General features: G+C 42.6%; 1 protein-coding gene across 1 annotated transcript; it reads left to right on the forward strand.

Annotated features, from left to right (window-relative positions):
• The first annotated feature begins 768 nt into the window (after window positions 1-768).
• map1lc3b (microtubule-associated protein 1 light chain 3 beta) lies at window positions 769-20,891 on the forward strand. The gene is made up of 4 exons (XM_075470715.1): window positions 769-1,035; window positions 7,528-7,583; window positions 18,379-18,485; window positions 19,216-20,891. The coding sequence occupies exons 1-4, from the start codon at window positions 996-998 to the stop codon at window positions 19,391-19,393; spliced, it is 381 nt and encodes a 126-aa protein (XP_075326830.1). The 5' UTR covers window positions 769-995; the 3' UTR covers window positions 19,394-20,891.
• The last annotated feature ends 5,007 nt before the right edge of the window (window positions 20,892-25,898 follow it).

A 25,898-nucleotide genomic window follows, 5' to 3' on the forward strand; every position in this document is an offset into this window, starting at 1 on the left:
ATAGCTGCACCTGTTACGGTGTTTGCTGCTCGGTCTGCGCTTCGGTCTACACAGCATGCAGTGATACGAAGGGAGAGAAAATAGGGCCAAGAGATTGTGAGGTCTGACTTTTTCCTGGAGAACCATTTTGTGATGCAAATGTATTACTCTGTTGAACGCATATTGCTTTGAGAAGCAAAACGCTTTATTTTTTAAACCCCAGCCAACTAGCCGGACTACCTTCATCAACACCAAAACGAGGCTGGAACTCTGCTCACAGGACGCAGCAGGGGGTAAGAAGATGTTCAGAAATGATGTTGCTGATATGGGATGTCATACAGCTTCATGTCAAAAGAGGCGAACTATCCCTTTAACAGTATTAACAAATCTAGGCTAAAAACCTACTTATTTAGGATTGCTTTTAATAATCTTTATTGTCAGGCATAATGAAATTTAGCTCAGGAGCTCTTGGCTTTGGATACACAAAAAGATGTAAGGCACACAGTAAGGCAAAATATCGAAATAATATACAAATGAATAAAAATAAGAAAAGTTAAAGTAAAAAGTTACAGTGCAATCGACGCACATATGATGACACTTTTATCTTATTCGGTTTTGTTGTATTTCATTGCTTTCGCTGTTCTTTTATTGTTTTTATTTGTGTTTACTTATCTTTCTCCCTATGGTAACTTGGGAAAGGCTTGTCTGTACAGGGCTGTATGATAAATAAAGCACATTTACAAAAAGGGGAGGGCGCGTGACGTCAGAGGTCAGCTGACGGGTTTGTTTTGCCTGCTCGAGCTCGTCCTGATAAACACACAGACAAGAGGAAGGAAGCGACGACATCAAACCACCTCGAATAACCGAGCAGCTGTCCCGCCGGACTCTTTGTGCCAAACAAATAAAGCGAATAAAGCGTTTGTTTTTTTAAAGGTTTTTTTATTTTTTATTTCGCCGCTTTTCTCTCCGGTTTCCTCCGGTTTCCTCCGCAGCCAGCTGACGGACTTTGACGCAACATGCCTTCGGAGAAAACCTTCAAACAAAGAAGGACATTCGGTAGGTCTGAGCAGCTGTTCTGTTCCTGTCGGGACTTTTTTTCTTTTTTTGCGCAGAAGTTGGTCATTTTGTCTACTGCTCACAGATTTGTTTATGTCTGAAACGGTTAAAACTGCAAAACAAAGCTGTTCTTATGTCGTGTTGGTGAAAAGCATCGATAATAATCAGGTGTCGGTGTGGAACCGTGCAGGGGAAGAGGTCGGGATGCGGCTATGTGCTGCAGGCCTGCCTCTCTGTGCTGTTTACCAGGATCAGGACTGTGGCAGAAAAACAAAGTGGTGTCGAAATGCGGGGCTGAGAGCCGGAGAGCTGCAGGATTGGGGGATGGGACGGTTTGTTGGGGACAAGACAGGGAGTTTAAAAGCTCCAACAACGATGCTAAACATGTGCGCAGACCTGCTTCGATGCAGATTATAGTTTCGCTTGTGTTTCCTGAAGCCGCCATGGCTGCACACACAAAGCCTGCACACAATATTTATTGCCCCTGTGGAGATGGTGCAAACCCTATTTCCATTCAGAATGAGATTTTTAGAGCTTTAAATCACGATTTTCACAAAGCCGATTGAATCCACAACGTGTTTTAAGTCTCTGGGATGCTAAAAGTCTCGATTACAGGTGATATTTTCAGAGATTTACCCTAAAAAAATGGATGGAACTCGCTTTTAAGATGCTAGGATTTGATAAGCTTGCCCTAACTTGTGTGAAAGCGTTTTTCCTTTGAAGATAATAAAAGTGAAAGCCCTGATAAGCAGCACAGCGCACTGCTGTGGAGATGAGATGCTCCAACTTGAGGTTTGCGTCTTGTCTCTTGCGTAACAGCGTTGTTGTCGAAGTGCGTGGCCCCTCGGATGGCTCCGGAAGCAGCAAATCAACAACCTTAAACGCGTATCATATTAGATTTCCCAGTATGACTGAGGAGAACTGACTTGGGGTCTGGTTGCATGTAACTGGTCCACATTTGCGCAACATGTGCGTGAGATGGCAGCCGGTACAGGGACGCACCGCGTCACGGGTCCGACTGTTATTTTGGGGATTTGCACCAAGTGGAGCTGGCTCTGCAAACTTCTGTTTTTATTTAACTTTATAACTGTATTCCACGCGGGCCTCAGCTGGTGTGGATGTAGTGTGGGATGTAGACGTTTGTGTGGGTTCACGTATGTAAAGTAGATTTTTCCATTAACTCGTGAAACAAATGTGAGGTGATGTTTTGAAAAAGTCGTCACTCAGTGGGGTCACATGGCACTGAAAGGGTCAATAAGACTGAGTTGAGCAAGGGTAATTATTAGGGCTGGGCGAGTTAACTCGTTAATTATTTAACGCTGATAACTATTTTTATCGCGCATTAACACAGGTTTTATTATTTATTTTATGTTGTAAAAGTCTGTTGCTCACAGGCTTTTATTTTGTAAAAGTCTGTTGCTCACAGGCTTTTATTTTGTAAAAGTCTGCTGCTCACAGGCTTTTATTTTGTAAAAGTCTGTTGCTCACAGGCTTTTATTTTGGCTTTTATTTTGTAAAAGTCTGCTGCTGTCTGCTGTGGAACAGGAAAAGAAAGTAATCGGCGGATCCACCAAACATGGAGAAGGGTACGGAACTTTTACTCGGCCATTTTCATTTTAAAGTTCTTCCAGACGGCGGAGTCGACAGAACCAAAGTCATCTGTAAACTCTGCCAAGTTGAATTGTCTTCTCAGCGTAGTAGTTCCAGTCTAAAATATCACTTAAAGGCAAAACACACAACTGATAGCAGCAAGTCATTCAAGGAAACAGACAGTGGAGCGAGGCTTCTACATAAAAACTACAGAAAGATGCTGATGTTAAAAGTGTGTTTGCACAACAAATGTTATGGCACTTTCATTCATATGGCAGCACATTTAAAATAAAGCTAAATGCTAAAAGCTATACACTACTTTTGGATTCATTTTTGGATTTTGCAAACAAATGAGATTAATCGTGATTAATCAGGGAAATCATGTGATTAATTAGATTAATAGTTTTAATCGTTGCCCAGCCCTAATAATTCTCCTTGGATATATGGCGGTGAATGAATGGGATCAGAGGCACAAAGCGTGTCATACCCCGGTATGATAGGTGGCGCTGTACCCATTCCAGCTGTTGCTAATAGAGCCACTTCCTGTTGACCTCTTCACCACCAACAACAACAACAAACTCAGGCATTGGAGAAAGATGGAGAACGCAGAGCCAGATGAAGCTACGTCCCTCTACATTTGGTCTGTGATGAGCTGCTTGTTGCACAAACTCGATGCCCAACGGAGCATTCTCCATCGCGTTGTTTCTTTCTTTCTGACGGCGACAACAACAGGAATATCGTCTCCTTTGACTTCCGGGTCACGACCCCGGGAAAACATCTGGAGCATGCGCAGAACGCAAAGTCTGATTCACCACGAGCTTCAGCGTCTACAAGCAGGTTTAGAGTGACTTTCAACCCAGTTATCTCGGGGTCTGAATCCGATCCGATCCAATTCTTAGTCAGATTAAGGTGTCTACATGCACTTAATAACTCAGTCTGATCGTAATTTAGCCAATAATCCGATCCTTTCAGTGCCATGTGACCCCACTGAGTTTCTCATCGTGTAATCACAGTTCGGTCTCATCATTTTCATCTTTTTGTGTTTCCAAACTTCTTCTTTTTTTTTTTTTAATATTCTTCTCTCACCTTCTCTTGTCCAGATCTTCTAAATGCAAATTTAAGAATAAAAAAAAAAATGGAAACCGTGCTAAGGACGGAGTAATTCCCAGTTGATGACATAACAGAAAACAGGCTTTGAGGTCGACTTCTTCCTCTTTATTTTTCCCCCTTTGACTCAGAAACCGTTGGTCTTGCTTTGGTCATGAGAGACTGACGCATTCAGAGCTTCCCTGTTCCCGTGTGATGCATTTCCTCAGGTTTGGCATGAAAACGGCCTCAGCAAAACAAACATTTGGCAGCAGCATGTAATCGGTTGATTCAGTTAGACATTCTTACAGTGGCTGCACAGTTTATCCTCTGAGTAAACATTTTTCAGGGTCGGGTCACAAGGCTGAACACCAGTAAGTCAGATCTGCCACCGACTCTGACAGCTGACGGCCCAGTGACCGCTCGGCTCTCGCCAACGGAACCTGATTTCATTTTTACCGGCTCCAACGGAGGATCTTTGGGATTCAAGCTTCTTCTTTTTTTTTTTTACTTTGTTTATTAAGCTTTTTCACAATAGAACAGACACACAGGAACACCCAGAACAGAATCCCATCCCCATGAAGTAAAAAAAAACTCAACTAATCAATTAAAAATACAATTAAAAAAAAAAATACATAGATAAATCACAATCAAATCAAATTTATTTGTAGCACATTTCATGTACAAAACAATTCAAAGCAAGGCAAGGCATCTTTATTTATATAGCGCATTTCATACCACAGGCAACTCAATGTGCTTTACAAGACAAGGCATTTAAAAGAACAGCATAAAGCAGCATAAAAACAAGCAATTTAAAGAGAAAAAAAATAGAATAAAAATAAAAACACAGTTAAATGCAACCAAAGAAGAGGGAAAAAGAAAAATATAAACTCAACCATAAGCCCACCGAAGGAGAAATGTTTTTAACCTGGATTTAAAAGTGCTCACAGTTGGGTTCAAAGTGCTTTACATGAAATAAAAGCATTGCAGCAGGAAGTGTAAGGGAATGTATTAAAAATACATAAAAGAATATAAAGCAAAACAAATCAAATAATTTAAATTAATTTAAAAACAAGCACAATTAAAAAAAAGATAAATAGAAGAGTAAATCTAAGACAATGTATGTCAAGCATGTTGTAAAAGAAGACATATGAATATAAAAGGAGAGAATGTTACAGAAAAAAAAACATTCGAGAGATACAGTACATACAGAATAGCATTTAAGCGGTTTGTCATCTAAACACAGTGAAATCAGTGTTTGTCCTATTTAACTTGATTCATGCAGCTCTGATTTCTCTTCCACACATCTCAGAAAAGGTTGCCAAATCCTTTTGAATTTACCAGCTGAACCTCTTTAAGTGTGTGTTTTTATATTTTCCAATTTCATATGATATAAAGTACTTCTGATCAGGGATTCCAGCTTCTTCCTGCATGTTTCACTTTGTCGCCTGAACCCAATCCGACAGCCAGGCACTGCAGTTGACCTTGAGAACCTTTTAGAGGCCGTTATGCGTCGCTTTAGTCTGATATCAGGTGAAGTTCAAAGTGCAGCAGGGTGCTATCTGCCCACATTAGTACCTGAGTCACAGGTGAGCTTGTGTTACTGACCCGACCTTCTTAATAGTGCTTAGCTGCCCTGTAATTGGCCTAATTGTTCACACACTGCAGACGTAATACGCCTGTAACTCCTCATCCTGACTGAACGCCAGCGAGCGATTGATAAGAAGTGATCAGAAAGCGTACTTTTCAATCAGCCTGTCCTGACATGCCGCGAGCGATGTCGCTTCGTCCAGCGATCACGCCGACCCCTTATAACGTCGCCCGCGCTGTCTCTATTTGGACGACATTTCGCGGCGGCGTCCCGCCCCTAAACACTTCTTATTGGTTGAAATGAACACGCTGCTTCCTGTTGACAAGCTAGTTAGCAACAGGTTAGCATCACTCAGGGAATAACGGACGAGGAGAAGCTGATCTTTACACCTCATCCTGACTGAACGTGAGCAAAACTGACGCAATACAACGACGAAATTTCGCGATGGTGTCCTGATACGCAGCGTGATGATTTTTGTCAGGAGTGATTTTATCGGTTCACATGAAACACCGAGTTCTCTGGCTCCCTTCGGTTCAGACCTTTGTGGTACGGCTGTTTGGGGTCATAAACCATTGGGTGCATTTGGAGGCAGTTAATTAAAGGGATAGTTCGCCTCTTTTGACATGAAGCTGTATGACATCCCATATCAGCAACATCATTTCTGAACACCTTCTTACCCCCTGCTGCGTCCTGTGAGCAGAGTTCCAGCCTCGTTTTGGCGTTGATGAAGGTAGTCCGGCTAGTTGGCTGGGGTTTAAAAAATAAAGCGTTTTGCTTCTCAAAACAATATGCGTTCCACAGAGTAATACATTTGCATCACAAAATCGTTTTCCAGGAAAAAGTCAGACCTCACAATCTCTTGGCGCTATTTTCTCTCCCTTCGTATAGAGACATTGGTCTCTATGCTTTCTTTTCATCAGTCGCAGTCGCACCTATTTTGCATCTTGCGTGCGTGCATTCACCCAGATTTAAATGCGTTTACAGACTGTAAACGACTCGAGCCTCTTCCTCACCTGTAGAGCCATTTTAAAAGATTCGGCCTTTTCATTCAAAAGGGGTTTGTAGGTTTTACTCCCTGAACATTTTAAGCAAACTACACACACTCTTAAACTGTAAGGCAAGGCAAGTTTATCTGTGCGGCACAATTCAACAACAAGGTGATTCAAAGTTCTTTACAGAGACATTAAAACAGTAGAAATAAAAAACATGATTTAAATTTTAAACAAAAAAGAAAAAGAAATAAGAACAATATCAGATAAAATCAGTAGTTAAGACGGGAGGAGCAGAAATTTCAGAGTATTTTGGCATCTTAATCTAAAAGACGTGACAGGTGTGGCCTGTTTGCACATGGAGGTGTTGGAATAATGTTGATTTCCAGACTCCCACGACACAGAACCTGCTGCATTTGTTGTCATTTCTTCATGAGACGCAGTCGGGCTTCTTGTTGATGGGAGAAACTCTGCCATCGTAACATTTAGCAGATGAGGGGCGACTAAGGCGAGTTTATGAAGCACTGATGGTCCACTTTGACCTGTGTGTGTTCGCAGAAACAGTCGCGCGGTTGAAATTTGAGGAACTGTTTAGAATAAATACCCCTCTTCATGTGGACTAAGCATTAAATTAAGCTGATTCTACGAGTTTCAGTGGAGATTGAGGCAGAAATGAGGCCGAAGGAGAACTGGAAGCCCCCGCCCTGAACATCCAGGACACTCTCAGATGTTCTACCCGTGTTTGAAGTGCAGCTCCAGGTTTCAACAAACTGTAAAACACAGCAACACGATGTTGAATGCTGTGATGATACAGCTGTGGTTCGGGCTCATCATCCACACACGTTTGGGCAGGAAACGAGTGGATGGTCATTTTCAGCCAATAATCTGCTAATCACTGTGGAACAATGCTGTTGCAGCATGGGGGGATTTTAGGAAAGCTGGTTACGATTTCACTGGAGAGCCTTAGTGCGCTGAGCAGGCTGTTAAAGAGCAGCTGTTTCTGTGCGGCCTGGCATTAAGCTGCAGGACTCTAATCATATTATGTGTATTTGAGTTAATGTTTGACAGCAGATCTCAGTGGAAAGTAGCTGCAGATGTGGCTGTGGTTTTGGTTCAGATATGAGAGTCACAACAGCTCTCAAACCTGTTGAGCAGCACCTTTTAGGAACAGTGTGCACGTGATGAGCAAACACGTGGCTTCAGCTTCAGTAACCCGCCTGTCTTCTTCTCCCACAGAGCAGCGAGTAGAAGATGTCCGGCTGATCCGAGAGCAGCACCCCAACAAGATCCCTGTGAGTTCAGCTACATTTTTATTTTTATTTTACGAGCTTCAAATCAAATCAAATTTATTTATAGCACATTTCATGTACAAAACAGTTCAAAGTGCTTCGAATAAAATAAAAGCATTGCAGCAGAGAGTGGAAGAAGCATTAAAAATACATAAAAGAATATAAAGAGAAACAAATAAAATCATTTAAATGGTTAAAAACAAGCAACACACTGGAAAAAATGCCCCTCCAAAAATAAGTGAGAAAAACAACAAATAAAAGACGTTTTTGCTTGAAATAAGCAAAAAAATCTGCCAATGGAACTAGTGAAAATCGGCTTGTCAAGAATTCTTGAAATGAAATGTGATATTTGGGACTTTTGAGTTAAAAGTGATCTTGAAATTAGCTTAAAAACCTCTTCAAATGTCAAAAAAAGCTTGTTTCATATGATATGTGACTCAAAAAAAAATTTTTCAAGACTTTTTCATTTAACAAGATATTCCAGATGTATTGTCTTCAAACAAGTCCCTATATCTGGCTGAAATAGTGCTTGTTAGGCAATAGTGTCTTATATTAAGTGTAATGAGATATTTTGACTAGAAATGAGACAAATATACTTGGTAAGACTTTGATTTTTTTTTCCAGTGCAGTCCGGATAAGTTCAAAGATATCGTGCAGATTTCATGCATAGACACATGAGAACAGAAATGTTTTTAACCTGGATTTAAAAATGTCTCCATTTGGTGAAAGTTTAATCTCCACTGGCAGTTTGTTCCACTTGTTTGCAGCATAACAGCTAAATGCTGCTTCTCCATGTTTAGTCTGGACTCTGGACTGGACCAGCTGACCTGAGTCCTTGGATCTCAGAGCTCTGCTGGCTTTATATTCTCTGAACAGATCACAGATGTAAACCATCAGCAGGCTTTTAACATCTATTCTGTGACTGACTGGAAGCCAGAGTAAAGACTTTAAAGCTGCTGTGATGTGTTCAGATCTCTTAGTCCGGGTTAAAACTCCAGCAGCAGCGTTCTGGATGAGCTGCAGATGTTTAATGCTCTTTTTGGGAAGTCCAGTTAAAAGAGCGTTACAGTGATGGAGTCTGCTGGATGTGAATGCATGAAACCGAAAGCAGCATCTGAGTGACGTGCACAGCAGCCCGCAGGCTTCCTGGCTGAAGGGAAATGTTTCTGTTTCTAAAGGGAGATCACCTTCTCGGTTGTCTTAGTTTGATCACCTGGGTTGGCAGCTGTTTCTAGAAGGCCTGCAGGGAAATGGGAACGAGTGCATTTGCTAGTCAGTTGGCTGTCTGACGGTCCCCATAGCAACCGCTGATAAACAGAAGCACACCTCGTGTTTCACCTGCTCGTTTCATGGCTCTGAGATCGAGTATCGGTGCAGCTCTCCATCTGCTGCCCCATGTAAGGCCTCGCTCTCTCGCTCGTCTTGTGCGTGCGCTTCCTGTGCACTCTCCTGGGGTTAGAAACTGCCGTGTCATGGTTAGTGTTGACACCAGGGGCAGATGCGCTGTGTCATTGTAATGCAACTCCATGCAGGCAGCCTCCGTGGAGCCTGCAGGGGGTGGGGGGGCAGCAGCCTCTGTGACAGACTGATTATAGCTGACAGAAGAGGCGCCGCCTCACTCTAAACAGTCCACACTTCCACACTAAACAAACTTTGGTGAGTTTTTGTTCAAATTTTAATGCAATTTTATCATAAACCAACTTATTGGACACGTCTGTCTTCCTTAATGCCAGATACATTGCACAAATGTAATGTAGTAACATTTTAATGCTTACATTAAAGCAATATAATGACATTATAATATTAGCTTGCAGCAAATGATAATAACCAGGTTCCAATATGTGATGTTTTAATCTTAAAGGGATAGTTCGCCTCTTTTGACATGAAGCTGTATGACATGTATGCCTGCCGACAGCCGCGCCTGTTACGCTGTTTGCTGCTCGGTCTGCACTTCGGTCTGCACAGCAGGCAGTGATACGAAGGGAGAGAAAATAGGGCCAAGCGATTGTGAGGTCTGACTTTTTCCTGGAGAACGATTCTGTGATGCAAATGTATTACTCTTTTGAACGCATATTGTTTTGAGAAGCGAAACGCTTTATTTTTTAAGCCCCAGCCAACTAGCCGGACTACCTTCATCAACGCCAAAACGAGGCTGGAACTCTGCTCACAGGACGCAGCAGGGGGTAAGAAGATGTTCAGAAATGATGTTGCTGATATGGGATGTCATACAGCTTCATGTCAAGAGGCGAACTATCCCTTTAATTTATTGCCTCCAAATGCACCCAATGGTTTATGACCCCAAACACCCGTATCACAAAGATCTGCTTGAAGGGAGCCAGAGAACTCGGTGTTTCAAGTGAGTACTTTCTGAAAATCATCACGCTGCGTATCAGGACACCATCGCGAAATTCCGTTGTCGTATTGCGTCAGTTTTGCTCGCGTTCATTCAGGATGAGGTGTAAAGATCAGCTTCTCCTCGTCCGTTATTCCCTGAGTGATGCTGACCTGTTGCTAACTAGCTTGTCAACAGGAAGCAGCGTGTTCATTTCAACCAATAAGAAGTGTTTAGGGGCGGGCCGCCGCCGCCAAATGTCGTCCAAATAGATGACTTGCTGATACGAAGGGAGAGAAAATAGCGCGAGAGAGCACTTCTGTGAGGTAGCTTGAACAAAAAAAGTGATAAACAAATTCTTCACATTGTAGTTTAGTGCAACAATGTCTGATATAAAAACGAGCAGCAGCTCAACCTGAAACACCTGGCAGGCATGGAAACAAATAAGCCAATCCACAAAGGCTACTGTGCCCACTGTGTTCCTCAAATAAGTTTTGATCAACTTGATCTTGGAAAAAGATAAAAAAAAAGGGTATGTATTAATGTAAAGAATGAAAGAATAGACCAGGGGTGGCCAACCAGTCAGAGACTAAGAGCCGCATTTTTTACCGTGTTACCACAAAGAGCCGCATTATTTAGAAAAATGACCGAATTCTCTCCGTTACAGCCGCCTGTTCTTGACTCGCTCTCGCGTCTCGGTCACGTGACGCATCAACGCTGACATTAAACCCACAAACTGCATTTTGAAGGCATGTTTAAGCGTTACCATAGCGACCAGAGAGCGTTAGGAGGCAGAGAGTCGTTATGTCAGGAGGACGCTGCTAATAAAGTTACATACAAGTACACAGTGGATTCAAGTTTGTTATTATATTCACTAAACACCACAGTGTCTGCGTTGGCCGTATTATTTTATTTTGTAGGATTTATCCGCCACACCTGAAAGGTGAAAATATTAAACCGGTCCGTGGAGCAAGAAATGTTGGAGACCGCTGCCGTATTGAACTCAAACGAAGCGAACACGCACATAAAAATAAACAGAAACACAAATTTTGATATGAACGTAAGAGCCGCGGGTCGGCCCCCCGGAATAGAGCATTAAACCAACTGGTATCATAACAGCCACTAAAAAGACATCCAGCTTATTTCCCACAGGTGCAAGAAAAACCTACAATGGTGACAAACATTTTTATTTAGATGCATTTTACATGGTTCTAAATGTTTTAATATGAATATCGGTGTTAAAGTAACCTTAGGAGCAGCGTGAACAGTCTTTGAGCCGCTCGGGTGCATCTACGACTTTAATGTGCAGTTTAAAACTGTAGGAAAATATCTGATTGAGACTCTAATAATCTAATCAATAATCTGGATCAGGACGTCAATCACTGCGAACTGTAATTAGTTTTTCTGTGTCTGATTTCTGTGGAGCTTAAACAAGCAAAATCTCTGTTTTTTTTCCCTCTAAGTGAGGCTGACATGCTCAGAAGTGACATGTATTAAAGGCACAGCTGGGTGGAGCTGAGCATGTTGTCTGGCAGCCGGCCACTGGATTAACAGGCAACAGAGCCCCTGGGGGACGGGTTGGGCTTTCTCCCAACTGGTTTGTCTTGGTGAGAAGCCAGCCGCCGTTAGAGGGAACAGAGAGCAACAGATGCACATCTGCAGAGAATCTGCAAACTTTAAAGGTGGCGTCAGTAAACAGATGATTAGAGACGGCGTTGGAAGGATGATGCCTTCGTTTTTTTTCTCGTCTTCATGCAGGTTGTCGGTCGCAACAAGTTTTAGATTGAAGCCAAATTGATGAAAATTAAGATGAACTTTCTCATCTTTAAAGATTTTAAACAGAAGTGCGCAAAATCTGTGTTGAGACTTCAGAAAAAATCTATAAAATTAGGTCAAATGTACCAAATCCACAGGCTGCGCTCACACTGCAGGTGTGTTTCACATTTTATCAAACTTTTACGTGCGAGACAGACGTCGTGATTATGCGCCCGAGGAGGCAGGACACGGCGAGATCGGGGGAAAGAATGGTTGTGTTCGATACTACATACTACATATTACATATTACATACTACATACTGCATACTCATCGATCAGACGGTATGCAGAGCATTTACCCACAATGCATTTCGCTCCTGCCCGAGCTGAAATCAGCCGGCCTGAAGCTGATTTCTCTTAAGCTCTAAACTCTGTAAACTTTAGCAACATTTGAAACATTTTCAGGGAGAAAGTAGTCGTTTAGATCCCCAACGTGTTGAAAACCTGACAAAATACCGGCTATTTACAATTTTGTTCCCACGAATTCGGCGCTACTAAAGCTAGCCCCAGTGAGGAACGCACTTCCGGTTATTTTCACAAAATAAAATACCCGTTGCCTTTTATCATAGGGAAAGCCATTACCATACAATTGGTGCTTTTGTTTTGAAAACAGGAAGTGAACCTACCCTCGTTGTAGCTAGCTTGAAACTGCCGTTTTGACAGGAAATGACGATCGGCGACGTCACGTTACATTGCATCTTGGGTAGTTTGAGTATGAGTAGTAACCTCATGATGCATACCCAACATTTCGGAGAATCTAGTATGCATCCGGGAACTTCTCGCTTACTCAAACTGGCATACTAACTCAAAAAGTTAGTAGGAGTAGTAGGAGAAGTATGCGGTTTGGAACACAGCCATAGTTAGGTTTTGTGTCAGGATTGATGCACGCACGCTGACACGTGTAGCCGCCATTTTTACTTCTTGTTAACGTGGCGTGCCGCATGTGACGCCACGTCTTCTTCTGCGCATGCAGGTCACTTCGGGGCTGCAGACACCGGAGCCTGATGGCGGTCGCATTTAAATTAAAGTTAAAGTAAATTAAAATTTAAATTAAATTAAAGGTTCTAGAATGCGCTGCTGAGGGTGGCAGCACGTTGGAGTAGCTCTGTACCTCACATTGAGATTTATTCTTTTTTCTAAATTTCATTCCTGTTTTTTCTTGGAAGAAATTGCATTTTTTTGGACAACTGTTCCTTCCTGCCTTGGATGCTGTGCAGCTGGATTGATTTTTCCCAATACTTTTGTATATTTTGCTGTTTTGTTATGATGCATAACCATAGCAACAAGGTGGTTTACAACAGGGAGCAGCTCATTAACATTGGAAAAGCAGAAATAATTCGACAACTGAAGCCAAAAATCCCACTGGAATTGAAAAGGAGGCGTCGTGGCTGCAGAGCAGGAGCAAAGAGGAGAGAAAGAAAGAAGAAGTTCAAACCATCTCTGCCATCCGTCATCATGGGCAATATAAGATTGTTAGCTAACAAGTTGGATGAACTTCTAGCCTTGACAAGGACTCAGCAAGAATATCGGGAATGTAGCATTATATGTTTTACTGAGACATGGCTGCAGGATCATATCCCCGACTCCAGCGTCTCTCTGCCGGGCTTCCTGACTGTACGAGCAGATCGAGATTTAAAGAGTAGCAGGAAAAGGAAAGGGGGTGGATTGGCAGTGCTTGTCAACAACAGATGGTGTCACCCAGGACATGTTACTGTGAAGAGTCGTCTCTGCAGTCCTGACATTGAACTATTGGCAGTAGGTTTTCGTCCATATTATTTGCCAAGAGAGTTCACCAGTGTTGTTTTGGTGGCTGTTTACATTCCACCCTCAGCTGTTGCCGACACCGCATGTGATGTCATCAGTTCCGTTGTTGCTAAGATACAGACACAACACCCCAATTCTTTTGTGGCAATATCTGGTGATTTTAATCATGCCTCACTCTCTGCTACACTGCCAACTTTTCAACAGTTTGTCAGCTGCTCTACCAGAGAAAACAAGACATTGGATTTGTTTTACACAAATGTCAAGGATTCATACATTTCCAAATCAAGACCTCCCCTGGGTAAATCAGATCACAACCTTGTTTTTCTCTGTTCAGCATATAAGCCCCTTGTCCAGAGACTACCTGTCACAAAAAGGACTGTTAGAAAGTGGTCACATGAAGCTGAAGAAGCCTTACAGGGTTGTTTTGATACAACCGATTGGATTTCTCTTTGTAAGCCGCATGGAGAGGACATTAATGCCACGACTGAGTGTGTGACTGACTATATAAACTTCTGTGTGGACAACACCATCCCCACCAGAACAGTGAGATGCTTCCCTAATAACAAACCCTGGATCACCAGTGAGCTAAAGGAACTATTGAACGAGAAAAAAAGGAGCCTTTAGGGAGCGAGACAGGGAGTTACTGAGGAGTATACAGAAGCAGCTCAAAGTCAAGATCAGAGAGAGCAAGGAGGTGTATAGAAAGAAGCTTGAGAGTAAACTGCAGAGGAATGATATCAGAGATGTGTGGTCAGGAATGAAGAAGATCACAGGCCTCAAGCAGAGGGAGGATCGGATGGATGGAAGTCTGGACAGAGCAAATGAGCTGAACACATTCTTCAACAGGTTCAGTTCAGGAACAAGCTCACCATCCTCCCCTCCTGTTCCCAGCCAAAGAGACATCCCACCCTCTGACCCACAGCTTTCCTGTAACATCTCCACCTCCACCTCAGTCATGGATTCTTCTGCTTCCACTAGTTTGTCTTCAACCCAGTCAGGAGATGCTGCTGTCCCCTTTGCCTCCCCCTCCCACTTTTTCTGTTTCTAGAAGTCAGGTGAAGAGGCAGTTGGAGAGACTGAACCGGAACAAGGCTACAGGTCCAGATGGTGTCAGCTCCCGAGTCCTGAAGGCCTGTGCAGAGCAGCTCTGTGGGATTCTGCAACACCTTTTCAACCTTAGCTTGACCCAAGAGAAGGTACCACTGTTGTGGAAGACATCCTGTCTGGTTCCGGTACCAAAGAAAACTCATCCTTCAGACATCAATGACTACAGACCTGTTTCCCTGACATCCCACATCATGAAGGTCCTGGAGAGACTCCTGTTGACCCACCTGTGTAAGCAAACCAGCACATATCAGGACCCCCTGCAGTTTGCTTATCGCCATGGAGTTGGAGTTGAAGACGCTATCATACACCTGCTTCAACAAACCCACTGTCATCTGGACAAAGCAGGCAGCACTGTGAGGATCATGTTCTTTGATTTCTCCAGTGCATTTAACAAAATCCAGCCTGATCTGCTTCGTCTGAAACTCCAGAAGACTCAGGTGGAGGCCTCAACAATCACCTGGATTAATGACTAACTGACAAACAGACCACAGTTTGTCAGACTGAAGAATTGTGTGTCTAACCAGGTGATCAGCAGCACAGGAGCACCACAGGGGACTGTACTCTCACCTTTCCTTTTCACTCTGTACACTTCAGACTTCCAGTACAAGTCAGACTCCTGTCATCTACAGAAATATTCAGATGACTCTGCAGTTGTCGGGTGTATCAGAGATGGACAAGAAGCTGAGTACAGAGAGCTGGTGGACCGCTTTGTGGCATGGTGTGGGAACAATCATCTCATCTTGAATGTTAACAAAACAAAGGAGATGATTGTAGATTTCAGGAGAAACAGGGTCAGATCAAACCCTGTTTCCATCATGGGAGAGGAAGTGGAGGTGGTTGAGGAATATAAATACCTTGGTGTTCATGTGGACAACAGACTGGACTGGAGACACAACAGTGAAGCCATCTACAAGAAAGGACAGAGCAGACTGTACTTCTTGAGAAAGCTAAGGTCCTTCAAGGTTTGCAACAAGATGTTGCAGATATTCTACAAGTCTGTTGTTGAGAGCGTCATTTCCTCTTGCGTCATCTGTTGGGGCAGCAGCATCAGAACCAGGGACCTAAAAAGACTCAACAACCTGATAAAGAAGGCTGGTTCTGTTCTGGGGACGGCTGTGGAACCTCTGGAGACAATAATGCAAAGAAGGATTTTGCATAAAATCAAGAGAATTATGGACAACCCGGAACATCCTCTCCATGAGACTGTTATCGGAAAACAGAGTCTCTTCAGTCAAAGGCTTCTTCAGTTTGGATGCAAAACGGACCGCTACAGGAAATCTTTCCTGCCCACAGCCATCAGCATCTATAATAAGTCCTTGATTTAATTGAGCTACATCAACATTTAATTTCCCTCTGGGATAAATAAAGTATTTTTGAATTGAATTGAATTGAATTGAATTATAACCGGAACAACGCAAAAAAAATCTGAGACTGAGCATTAAGACGTGCAGCGTGAACGTTCCATTCAGCAATAAAAGCTTTATCTTTTGCACATTTGTTTCAGTTCTAAACTGAGGAAATAAAACTGGATCCATCTGATCTGACTCACTTATCAACCACAAACACTTCCATTAAAAAGTCCCTTTATTTCTAATGAAACGGTAACATAGGTTAAAAAGCCCAAACTTTAGCTTGTTTCCCCTTTTAGGAGAAGTCTGACTAATGATAATAATAATAATGTTAATTTCCATAATATGATGAAATGCCTTGAAACGGCATCAGAACAGTTTGAATCAGCAGCGATGTTCTAACCCTGTTCACAAACAAGCAAACTGTTTGTGTTTCCGTCAGGGCTCCATATCTATATTTATATCTTATAGCTGAGATACTACTCCCACTCAGTGGGGTCACATGGCCCTGAAAGGATCGGATTATTGGCTAAATTACAATCAGACTGAGTTATTAAGTGCATGTAGAAACCTTAATCTGACTAAGAATTGGATCGGATGGGATTCAGACCCCGAGATAACTGGGTTGAAAGTCACTCTAAACCTGCTTGTAGACGCTGAAGCACGTGGTGAATCAGACTTTGCGTTCTGCGCATGCTCCAGATGTTTTCCCGGGGTCGTGACCCGGAAGTCAAAGGAGACGATATTCCTGTTGTTGTCGCCGTCAGAAAGAAACAAACAACGCGATGGAGAATGCTCCGTTGGGCATCGAGTTTGTGCAACAAGCAGCTCATCACAGACCAAATGTAGAGGGACGTAGCTTCATCTGGCTCTGCGTTCTCCATCTTTCTCCAATGCCTGAGTTTGTTGTTGTTGTTGGTGGTGAAGAGGTCAACAGGAAGTGGCTCTATTAGCAACAGTTGGAATGGGTACAGCACCACCTATCACGCTTTTTTTGACACGCTTTGTGCCTCTGATCCCATTCATTCACCGCCATATATTCAAGGAGAATTAACCTTGATAACTCATTCTTATTAGCCTGGGAATTCCCATGCTGCTTTGCGCGCAATTTCATTCTCACAGCAAAGGCAGCCTGGAAACCACCGCCCTTATTTTTGCCTGAGTTAGGGAACCAATCACAGAACAGGGGGGGGGGCAGCAAGACAATGACGACGTCTATGCGCGACACCGAAGCTTGTAGAGTTTTAATCCAACATGGCAGCAGACACAACGTTACCGTTCGATGCAGCCTTAGAAAGTGTTTTAAGTAGCTTAGAACGCAAGTTTACTTTTATTTTACTTTTTTTTTTCTTCTTCTTCCTCGTCGAATTTCTGTCGCTCTACGTACATCATCTGGTATAAGTAATACAATTGGCTATGAATCGCACGCAAAGCAGCATGGGAAGAACCAGACGCCATTTGATAGACATTCGTAGCGCCCAATAAACGGCTCTAGGCATTCGTAAACCACGCCTCAAATACGGCTACATTCTTATTGTAATTTAGCCAATAATCCGATCCTTTCAGAGCCATGTGACCCCACTGAGTGATTCTACTGGATGGTTGTGTTAAACAGAAATCTGGTGAGTCAGATTGAAGGATAACGAATGAAAAGCACTTCTGTCTTATCGAGTCTGAAGAGAGACGCGTCGTCGTGGGTTACCAGCAGCAGAGGAAGAGGTCTTAATCTGTGCGTGTGATATTGATCTCGGCTCAAACACGGTCACCAGGAGAAATGGGTGATTTCCACGGGGCAGTTTCTCACACCTTCTGCCTCCAGGGCGTCTCCGTGCACCGGCTCAGATGCAGCACAGATCCCGTCGGTGGTTCTTTAAAAGGCGTTTTGTCACATTGAGTTCAATTTTCAGATTTTTAACCACTTCTTTTCTTTTTTAAGAGCTTTAATTCAACTTGTGTGTTCAGAACAAAACATTGACTCCACGCAGCTGGTTCCAGGGTCCTCCATCTTTTCAGGACTGAGGTGTTTGTGCTAATAAAATGAAGTTTATTATCTGTTGTAGCAATGCTAGCTGCTCTGGGACTAGCTTTGAGTTGTTTGTGTGTGGCCTGACTCACGGCTGCCCGTGTTTATCCTCATGTTGTCTTCTTTGTTGTTGTTTACCTTCAGCTTCAGCCGCTTCGCCTTTGTTCCCTGTTCCCAGCTGGGGGATGTTTTTTATGGCTTCGGTTGTGTCCCGTCCGGCTTACTTTGGCTCACAGATGCCACAAATTGCTGAATTGGCATCTTCCCAATTCATAGTGAAAGCCTCCACAGTATAGCATGCTTGGATGTGTGTGTTTCTGTCACTGTGGGTTTACTTTAAGAGTTTATTCCCCTTTGAGTGAGAAGATGGAAGAAGTTGATGATTGATGGCGTGTTTGTCTCCTGTAGGTGATCATTGAGAGATACAAAGGAGAAAAACAGCTCCCCATCCTGGACAAGACCAAGTTTCTGGTGCCAGACCACGTCAACATGAGTGAACTCATCAAGATTATCAGGTACGCTTCAATCTGAAAGCCCTTCCTGTTCCCTTCTCCCTTTGATCTTCTCACTTTTACTCCTTTTCTTCAGCTCTCGTCTTCATTTCTTTCCTTCTCTCTTTGTCTTTTGTTTCGTTTCCTGTGATATCTGTAAGGGTGACGATGCAAAAGCGCTCGGCTTTGAGAAAACATACAAAAACTAGGGCTGGGCAACGATTAAAAATGTTTAATCTAATTAATCACATGATTTCCCTGATTAATCACCATTAATCGTATTTGTACGCAAAATCCCAAAATGAATTCAAAAGTAGTGTATAGCCTTTAGCATTTAGCTTTATTTTAAATGTGCTGCCATATGAATGAAAGTGCCATAACATTTGTTGTGCTAACACACTTTTAACATCAGCATCTTTCTGTAGTTTTTATGTAGAAGCCTCGCCCTATTTTCTCTCCCTTCGTATCACTGCCTGCTGTGTAGACCGTGCAGACCGAGCAGTCCCCTGCTTCCGAGCAGCGAACACCGTAACAGGCGCGGCAGGCGGCAGCAGGCAGTGATTTGAAGGGAGAGAAAATAGGGCCAAGAGATTGTGAGGTCTGACGTTTTCCTGGAGAACCATTTTGTGATGCAAATGTATTACTCTTTTGAACGCATATTGTTTTGAGAAGCAAAACGCTTTATTTTTTAAACCCCAGCCAACTAGCCGGACCAGCAGAAGTTGACCATTTCCTGTCTTTCTCTGCCCACCAGGAGGCGCCTCCAGCTGAACTCCAACCAGGCCTTCTTCCTGCTGGTGAACGGCCACAGCATGGTGTCCGTGTCGGCCGCCATCGCTGAGGTTTACGAGCGGGAGCGGGACCAGGACGGCTTCCTCTACATGGTGTACGCCTCCCAGGAGACCTTCGGCACCGCCGCGACCGCCCAGTGATCCGCCTGCCTCACTTCCATCTTCCTTCCGACGACTGGACAGTCGTAGTTTTTAGCCACGCCCCCTCCATGTTTCTCGCCACACACCTCTTTAGTCTAGTCTGTAAGAGCTTAAAAAACAGACCTAAACACAGCATTTAATCATGTTTGCGCTCAAATCGGTTCAGAGTGCGACCTCTAATCAGAGAGACTGTTTGTACGACACCACCTTCCCGTAGTAGCGTAATGCCGCGAGGTCGACCGGAACAGCAGAGTTTAGGTAGAGAAACCCCCGAATCTGGCAAAGACTCCGGCTCACAGAGTCTTTGAGTGTGTCGACAGCAGTTACTCCCAGTTTTCTTGGTTGCACGTCTCCTTCCTTGGCTGTAAATATATATAAATATATATATATTTACAGCCCTTTCAGGTAGGGATGTTACATGGTGGTGAGGCTCCACCGCTTACCTGTGTACACATTTATATATATTCATTAGACGACTAACAGCGTTGATGTGTTTGGAGACGACAGAGAATGAAAAAGGCACCTGGACTCGTGTTTTTAAAGGTTTTTATCGAGCGTCAGGGTTGCTTTGAGATGAAACGGAGAGGGTTCTGGATCAGCTGGTCTCTGCTGCGTCTCTTGTCAGATTCCCCTTCTCTTTGGTGTTTTTTTTTTTCTTTTATCCCTCCCCGCCTGGTAGCCTAAAGCGTCTTCGCTGTAACAGAGATGTTAGGAAACTGCTTTGCTATTGAAACTGATAATTGTAGTTTGCAACAAAAAAAAAAAGAAAAATATTTAAAAAGAAGAAAAAAGCCTTGGCGTGCAGATTATATTGAGTATAAGAGAGGTTCCAGGGAGAGTGTTACCAAGCAGATGTTGGACACACTACAAGGAGCATGGTCTGTTTGCATGAGTGAATGAAGGATGTTGGTGTTTTTGTAAATACTGATGAGGGGGAGGGAGGGTTGCCATGTCCTCGTATTTCTCGTTTTTTCCTCCCAAGTAATGCCAGAGGTGACTGGAACAGGAGCCTGATTTCCCAGAGCTGTCGCTGTTGTTCAGATTCAAACACTGTAACTGTGGGGAACGTGCACCTGCCTGTGTGGGGGGGGGGTTTAAAAGGGCTGCACCTTGAATATCCTGCCCGTCTGTCTGCAGCTCGTCACACTTCCTGTACTGCAGTGCTCCACCTCCTCCTCCTCATCACCTTCTTAACAGATTGAGATTTAGCTGCTTTATATTGCAGTATTATCATCGTTTTGGTCGTTTTTATTTAATGTGATTTTTATGTCCTGACTCTTCAGCGTCTGCAGTATGTGAAGGCGAATCATGTTTCTTTCCTGACTTGTGAAAGCCACTGTGTGTTTGTTACAGAGGGGTGGAGCATTTGTTTCAGTGCTGTCCTTTCTGCCTGCTCCTCTGTTTCTCACGCACACACATCCACACACAGCAATATCACACAGCCTCCTTTATGTATTTACGTTGGTATTTTGTAAACAATAAAAGGAGAAAAAAAATGCCTCTGTTTGTCTTTCTATTAACTCTCAATCACGGGCTGTTGGAAAAGCTGATTAAACATTGTTTTTGAGTAAAACTGTCCCATTCTAAGGAGTCAGGCCTCAAGATTTAATCATCTTTCAATGAGACGTTTACAACCTGGGAAGGGTTATAAGGCCATTTCCAAACTATCTGGAGTCCATCGTTCTACAGAAAAAGATTATTCAGTGTTTATTATTAATTATTCAATTATCTTTAATGTTATTAATAATAATTTGTAATCATTAATAAAGATGATTCACAAGTGGAAAACATTCAGGACAGCTGTCAAATATATAGATGTACACGCACACATTTACACATTCGTACACGCACACGGATTTACACATATTTGAACACGCACACACATTTACACACATATTCGAACACGCACACGCATTTACACACATATTCGTACACGCACACGCATTTACACACATATTCGAACACGCACACGCATTTACACACATGAGCGTACACGCACACGCATTTACACACATGAGCGTACACGCACACGCATTTACACACATATTCGAAAACGCACACGCATTTACACACATGATCTTACACGCACACGCATTTACACACATGAGCGTACACGCACACGCATTTACACACATATTCGAACACGCACACGCATTTACACACATGACCGTACACGCACACGCATTTACACACATGATCTTACACGCACACGCATTTACACACATGATCGTACACGCACACGCATTTACACACATGAGCGTACACGCACACGCATTTACACACATATTCGAACACGCACACGCATTTACACACATGACCGTACACGCACACGCATTTACACACATATTCGAACACGCACACGCATTTACACACATGACCGTACACGCACACGCATTTACACACATATTCGAACACGCACACGCATTTACACACATATTTGTACACGCACACGCATTTACACACATGACCGTACACGCACACGCATTTACACACATATTCGAACACGCACACGCATTTACACACATATTCTTACACGCACACGCATTTACACACATGATCGTACACGCACACGCATTTACACACATGATCTTACACGCACACGCATTTACACACATGATCTTACACGCACACGCATTTACACACATGATCTTACACGCACACGCATTTACACACATATTCGAACACGCACACACATTTACACACATATTCGTACACGCACACGCATTTACACACATGATCGTACACGCACACGCATTTACACACATGATCTTACACGCACACGCATTTACACACATGATCTTACACGCACACGCATTTACACACATGACCGTACACGCACACGCATTTACACACATATTCGAACACGCACACGCATTTACACACATATTCGAACACGCACACGCATTTACACACATATTCGAACACGCACACGCATTTACACACATATTCGTACACGCACACGCATTTACACACATGATCGTACACGCACACGCATTTACACACATGATCTTACACGCACACGCATTTACAAACATATTTGTACACGCACACGCATTTACACACATGACCGTACACGCACACGCATTTACGAACATATTTGTACACGCACACGCATTTACACACATGAGCGTACACGCACACACATTTACACACATATTCATACGCGCACACAAATGATCGTACACACACAAGAATTTACACACATGATCTTACACGCACACGCATTTACACACATGATCTTACACGCACACGCATTTACACACATGATCTTACACGCACACGCATTTACACACATATTCGAACACGCACACGCATTTACACACATATTCGAACACGCACACGCATTTACACACATATTCGTACACGCACACGCATTTACACACATGATCGTACACGCACACGCATTTACACACATGATCGTACACGCACACGCATTTACACACATGAGCGTACACGCACACACATTTACACACATATTCATACGCGCATACAAATGATCGTACACACACAAGAATTTACACACATGATCTTACACGCACACGCATTTACACACATGATCTTACACGCACACGCATTTACACACATGATCGTAAACGCACACGCATTTACAAACATATTTGTACACGCACACGCATTGACACACATGATCGTACACGCACACGCATTTACAAACATATTTGTACACGCACACGCATTTACACACATGATCGTACACGCACACGCATTTACACACATGAGCGTACACGCACACGCACACGCATTTACACACATGATCGTACACGCACAAGCATTTACACACATGATCGTACACGCACACGCATTTACGCACATATTCATACACGCACACGCATTTACACACATGATCGTACACGTACACGCACACGCATTTACACACATGATCGTACACGCACAAGCATTTACACACATGATCGTACACGCACACGCATTTACGCACATATTCATACACGCACACGCATTTACACACATGTTCATACACGCACACAAATTATCGTACACGCACACGCATTTACACACATGATCGTACACGCACACGCATTTACACACATGATCGTACACGCACACGCATTTACACTCATGATCGTACACGCACACACATTTACACACATGATCGTACACGCACACGCATTTACACACATATTCATACACGCACACGCATTTACAAACATATTCATACACGCACACAAATGATCGTACACACACACAAATTTACACACATGATCGTACACGCACACGCATTTACACACATGATTGTACATGCACACGCATTTACAAACATATTTGTACACGCACACCCATTTAAATACATATTTGTACACGCACACGCATTTACACACATGATCGTATACTCACACCCATTTACATACATATTTGTACACGCACACGCATTGTACACGTATTTGTGCGTGTATGAATATGTGTGTAAATGCATATATGATTACGTATGTAAATGCGTGTATGAATATGTGTGTAAATGTGTGTATGAATATGTGTGTAAACGCGTGTATGAATACGTGTGTAAATGCGTGTATGAATATGTGTGTAAATGCGTGTATGAATATGTGTGTAAATGTGTGTATGAATATGTGTGTAAACGCGTGTATGAATACGTGTGTAAATGCGTGTATGAATACGTGTGTAAATGCGTGTATGAATACGTGTGTAAATGTGTGTATGAATATGTGTGTAAATGCGTGTATGAATATGTGTGTAAATGCGTGTATGAATATGTGTGTAAATGCGTGTATGAATATGTGTGTAAATGCGTGTATGAATATGTGTGTAAATGTGTGTATGAATATGTGTGTAAATGCGTGTATGAATATGTGTGTAAATGTGTGTAAATGCGTGTACGAATACGTGTGTAAATGCGTGTATGAATATGTGTGTGTAAACGCGTGTATGAATACGTGTGTAAATGCGTGTATGAATATGTGTGTAAATGTGTGTAAATGGGTGTACGAATACGTGTGTAAATGCGTGTATGAATATGTGTGTAAACGCGTGTATGAATATGTGTGTAAACGCGTGTATGAATACGTGTGTAAATGCGTGTATGAATATGTGTGTAAATGTGTGTAAATGCGTGTACGAATACGTGTGTAAATGCGTGTATGAATATGTGTGTGTAAACGCGTGTATGAATACGTGTGTAAATGCGTGTATGAATATGTGTGTAAATGTGTGTAAATGGGTGTACGAATACGTGTGTAAATGCGTGTATGAATATGTGTGTAAATGTGTGTATGAATATGTGTGTAAACGCGTGTATGAATACGTGTGTAAATGCGTGTATGAATATGTGTGTAAATGTGTGTATGAATATGTGTGTAAACGCGTGTATGAATACGTGTGTAAATGTGTGTATGAATATGTGTGTAAATGTGTGTATGAATACGTGTGTAAATGCGTGTATGAATACGTGTGTAAATGTGTGTAAATGCGTGTACGAATACGTGTGTAAATGCGTGTATGAATATGTGTGTAAATGTGTGTAAATGCGTGTACGAATACGTGTGTAAATGCGTGTATGAATACGTGTGTAAATGCGTGTACGAATATGTGTGTAAATACGTGTATGAATATGTGTGTCAATGCAAATGCGTGTAGGAATACGAGTGTAAATGCGTGTACGAATACGTGTGTAAATGCGTGTACGAATACGTGTGTAAATGTGTGTACGAATATGTGTGTAAATACGTGTATGAATACGTGTGTAAATGCGTGTACGAATATGTGTGTAAATACGTGTATGAATATGTGTGTCAATGCAAATGCGTGTAGGAATACGAGTGTAAATGCATGTATGAATATGTGTGTAAATACGTGTATGAATACGTGTGTAAATGCGTGTACGAATATGTGTGTAAATACGTGTATGAATATGTGTGTCAATGCAAATGCGTGTAGGAATACGAGTGTAAATGCATGTAGGAATATGTGTGTAAATGCATGTATGAATATGTGTGTAAATGCGTGTATGAATACGTGTGTAAATGCGTGTATGAATATGTGTGTAAATGCGTGTATGAATACGTGTGTAAATGCGTGTATGAATATGTGTGTAAATCCGTGTACGAATACGTGTGTAAATGCGTGTTTGAATACGTGTGTAAATGCGTGTATGAATACGTGTGTAAATGCGTGTTTGAATACGTGTGTAAATGCGTGTATGAATACGTGTGTAAATGCGTGTATGAATACGTGTGTAAATGCGTGTATGAATACGTGTGTAAATGCGTGTATGAATACGTGTGTAAATGCGTGTTTGAATACGTGTGTAAATGCGTGTATGAATATGTGTGTAAATGCGTGTTTGAATACGTGTGTAAATGCGTGTATGAATACGTGTGTAAATGCGTGTATGAATACGTGTGTAAATGCGTGTATGAATATGTGTGTAAATGCGTGTTTGAATACGTGTGTAAATGCGTGTATGAATACGTGTGTAAATGCGTGTACGAATACGTGTGTAAATGCATGTATG

This window comes from Odontesthes bonariensis, chromosome 7 (genome assembly GCF_027942865.1).
Source record: "Odontesthes bonariensis isolate fOdoBon6 chromosome 7, fOdoBon6.hap1, whole genome shotgun sequence".
NCBI lineage: Eukaryota > Metazoa > Chordata > Actinopteri > Atheriniformes > Atherinopsidae > Odontesthes > Odontesthes bonariensis.

Coding starts and splice junctions, on each gene's coding strand:
- map1lc3b (XM_075470715.1), top strand. CDS start 996: ATGCCTTCGGAGAAAACCTTCAAACAAAGAAGGACATTCG. Junction 1,036..7,527: donor CAAACAAAGAAGGACATTCG/GTAGGTCTGAGC, acceptor CTTCTCCCACAG/AGCAGCGAGTAGAAGATGTC. Junction 7,584..18,378: donor AGCACCCCAACAAGATCCCT/GTGAGTTCAGCT, acceptor TGTCTCCTGTAG/GTGATCATTGAGAGATACAA.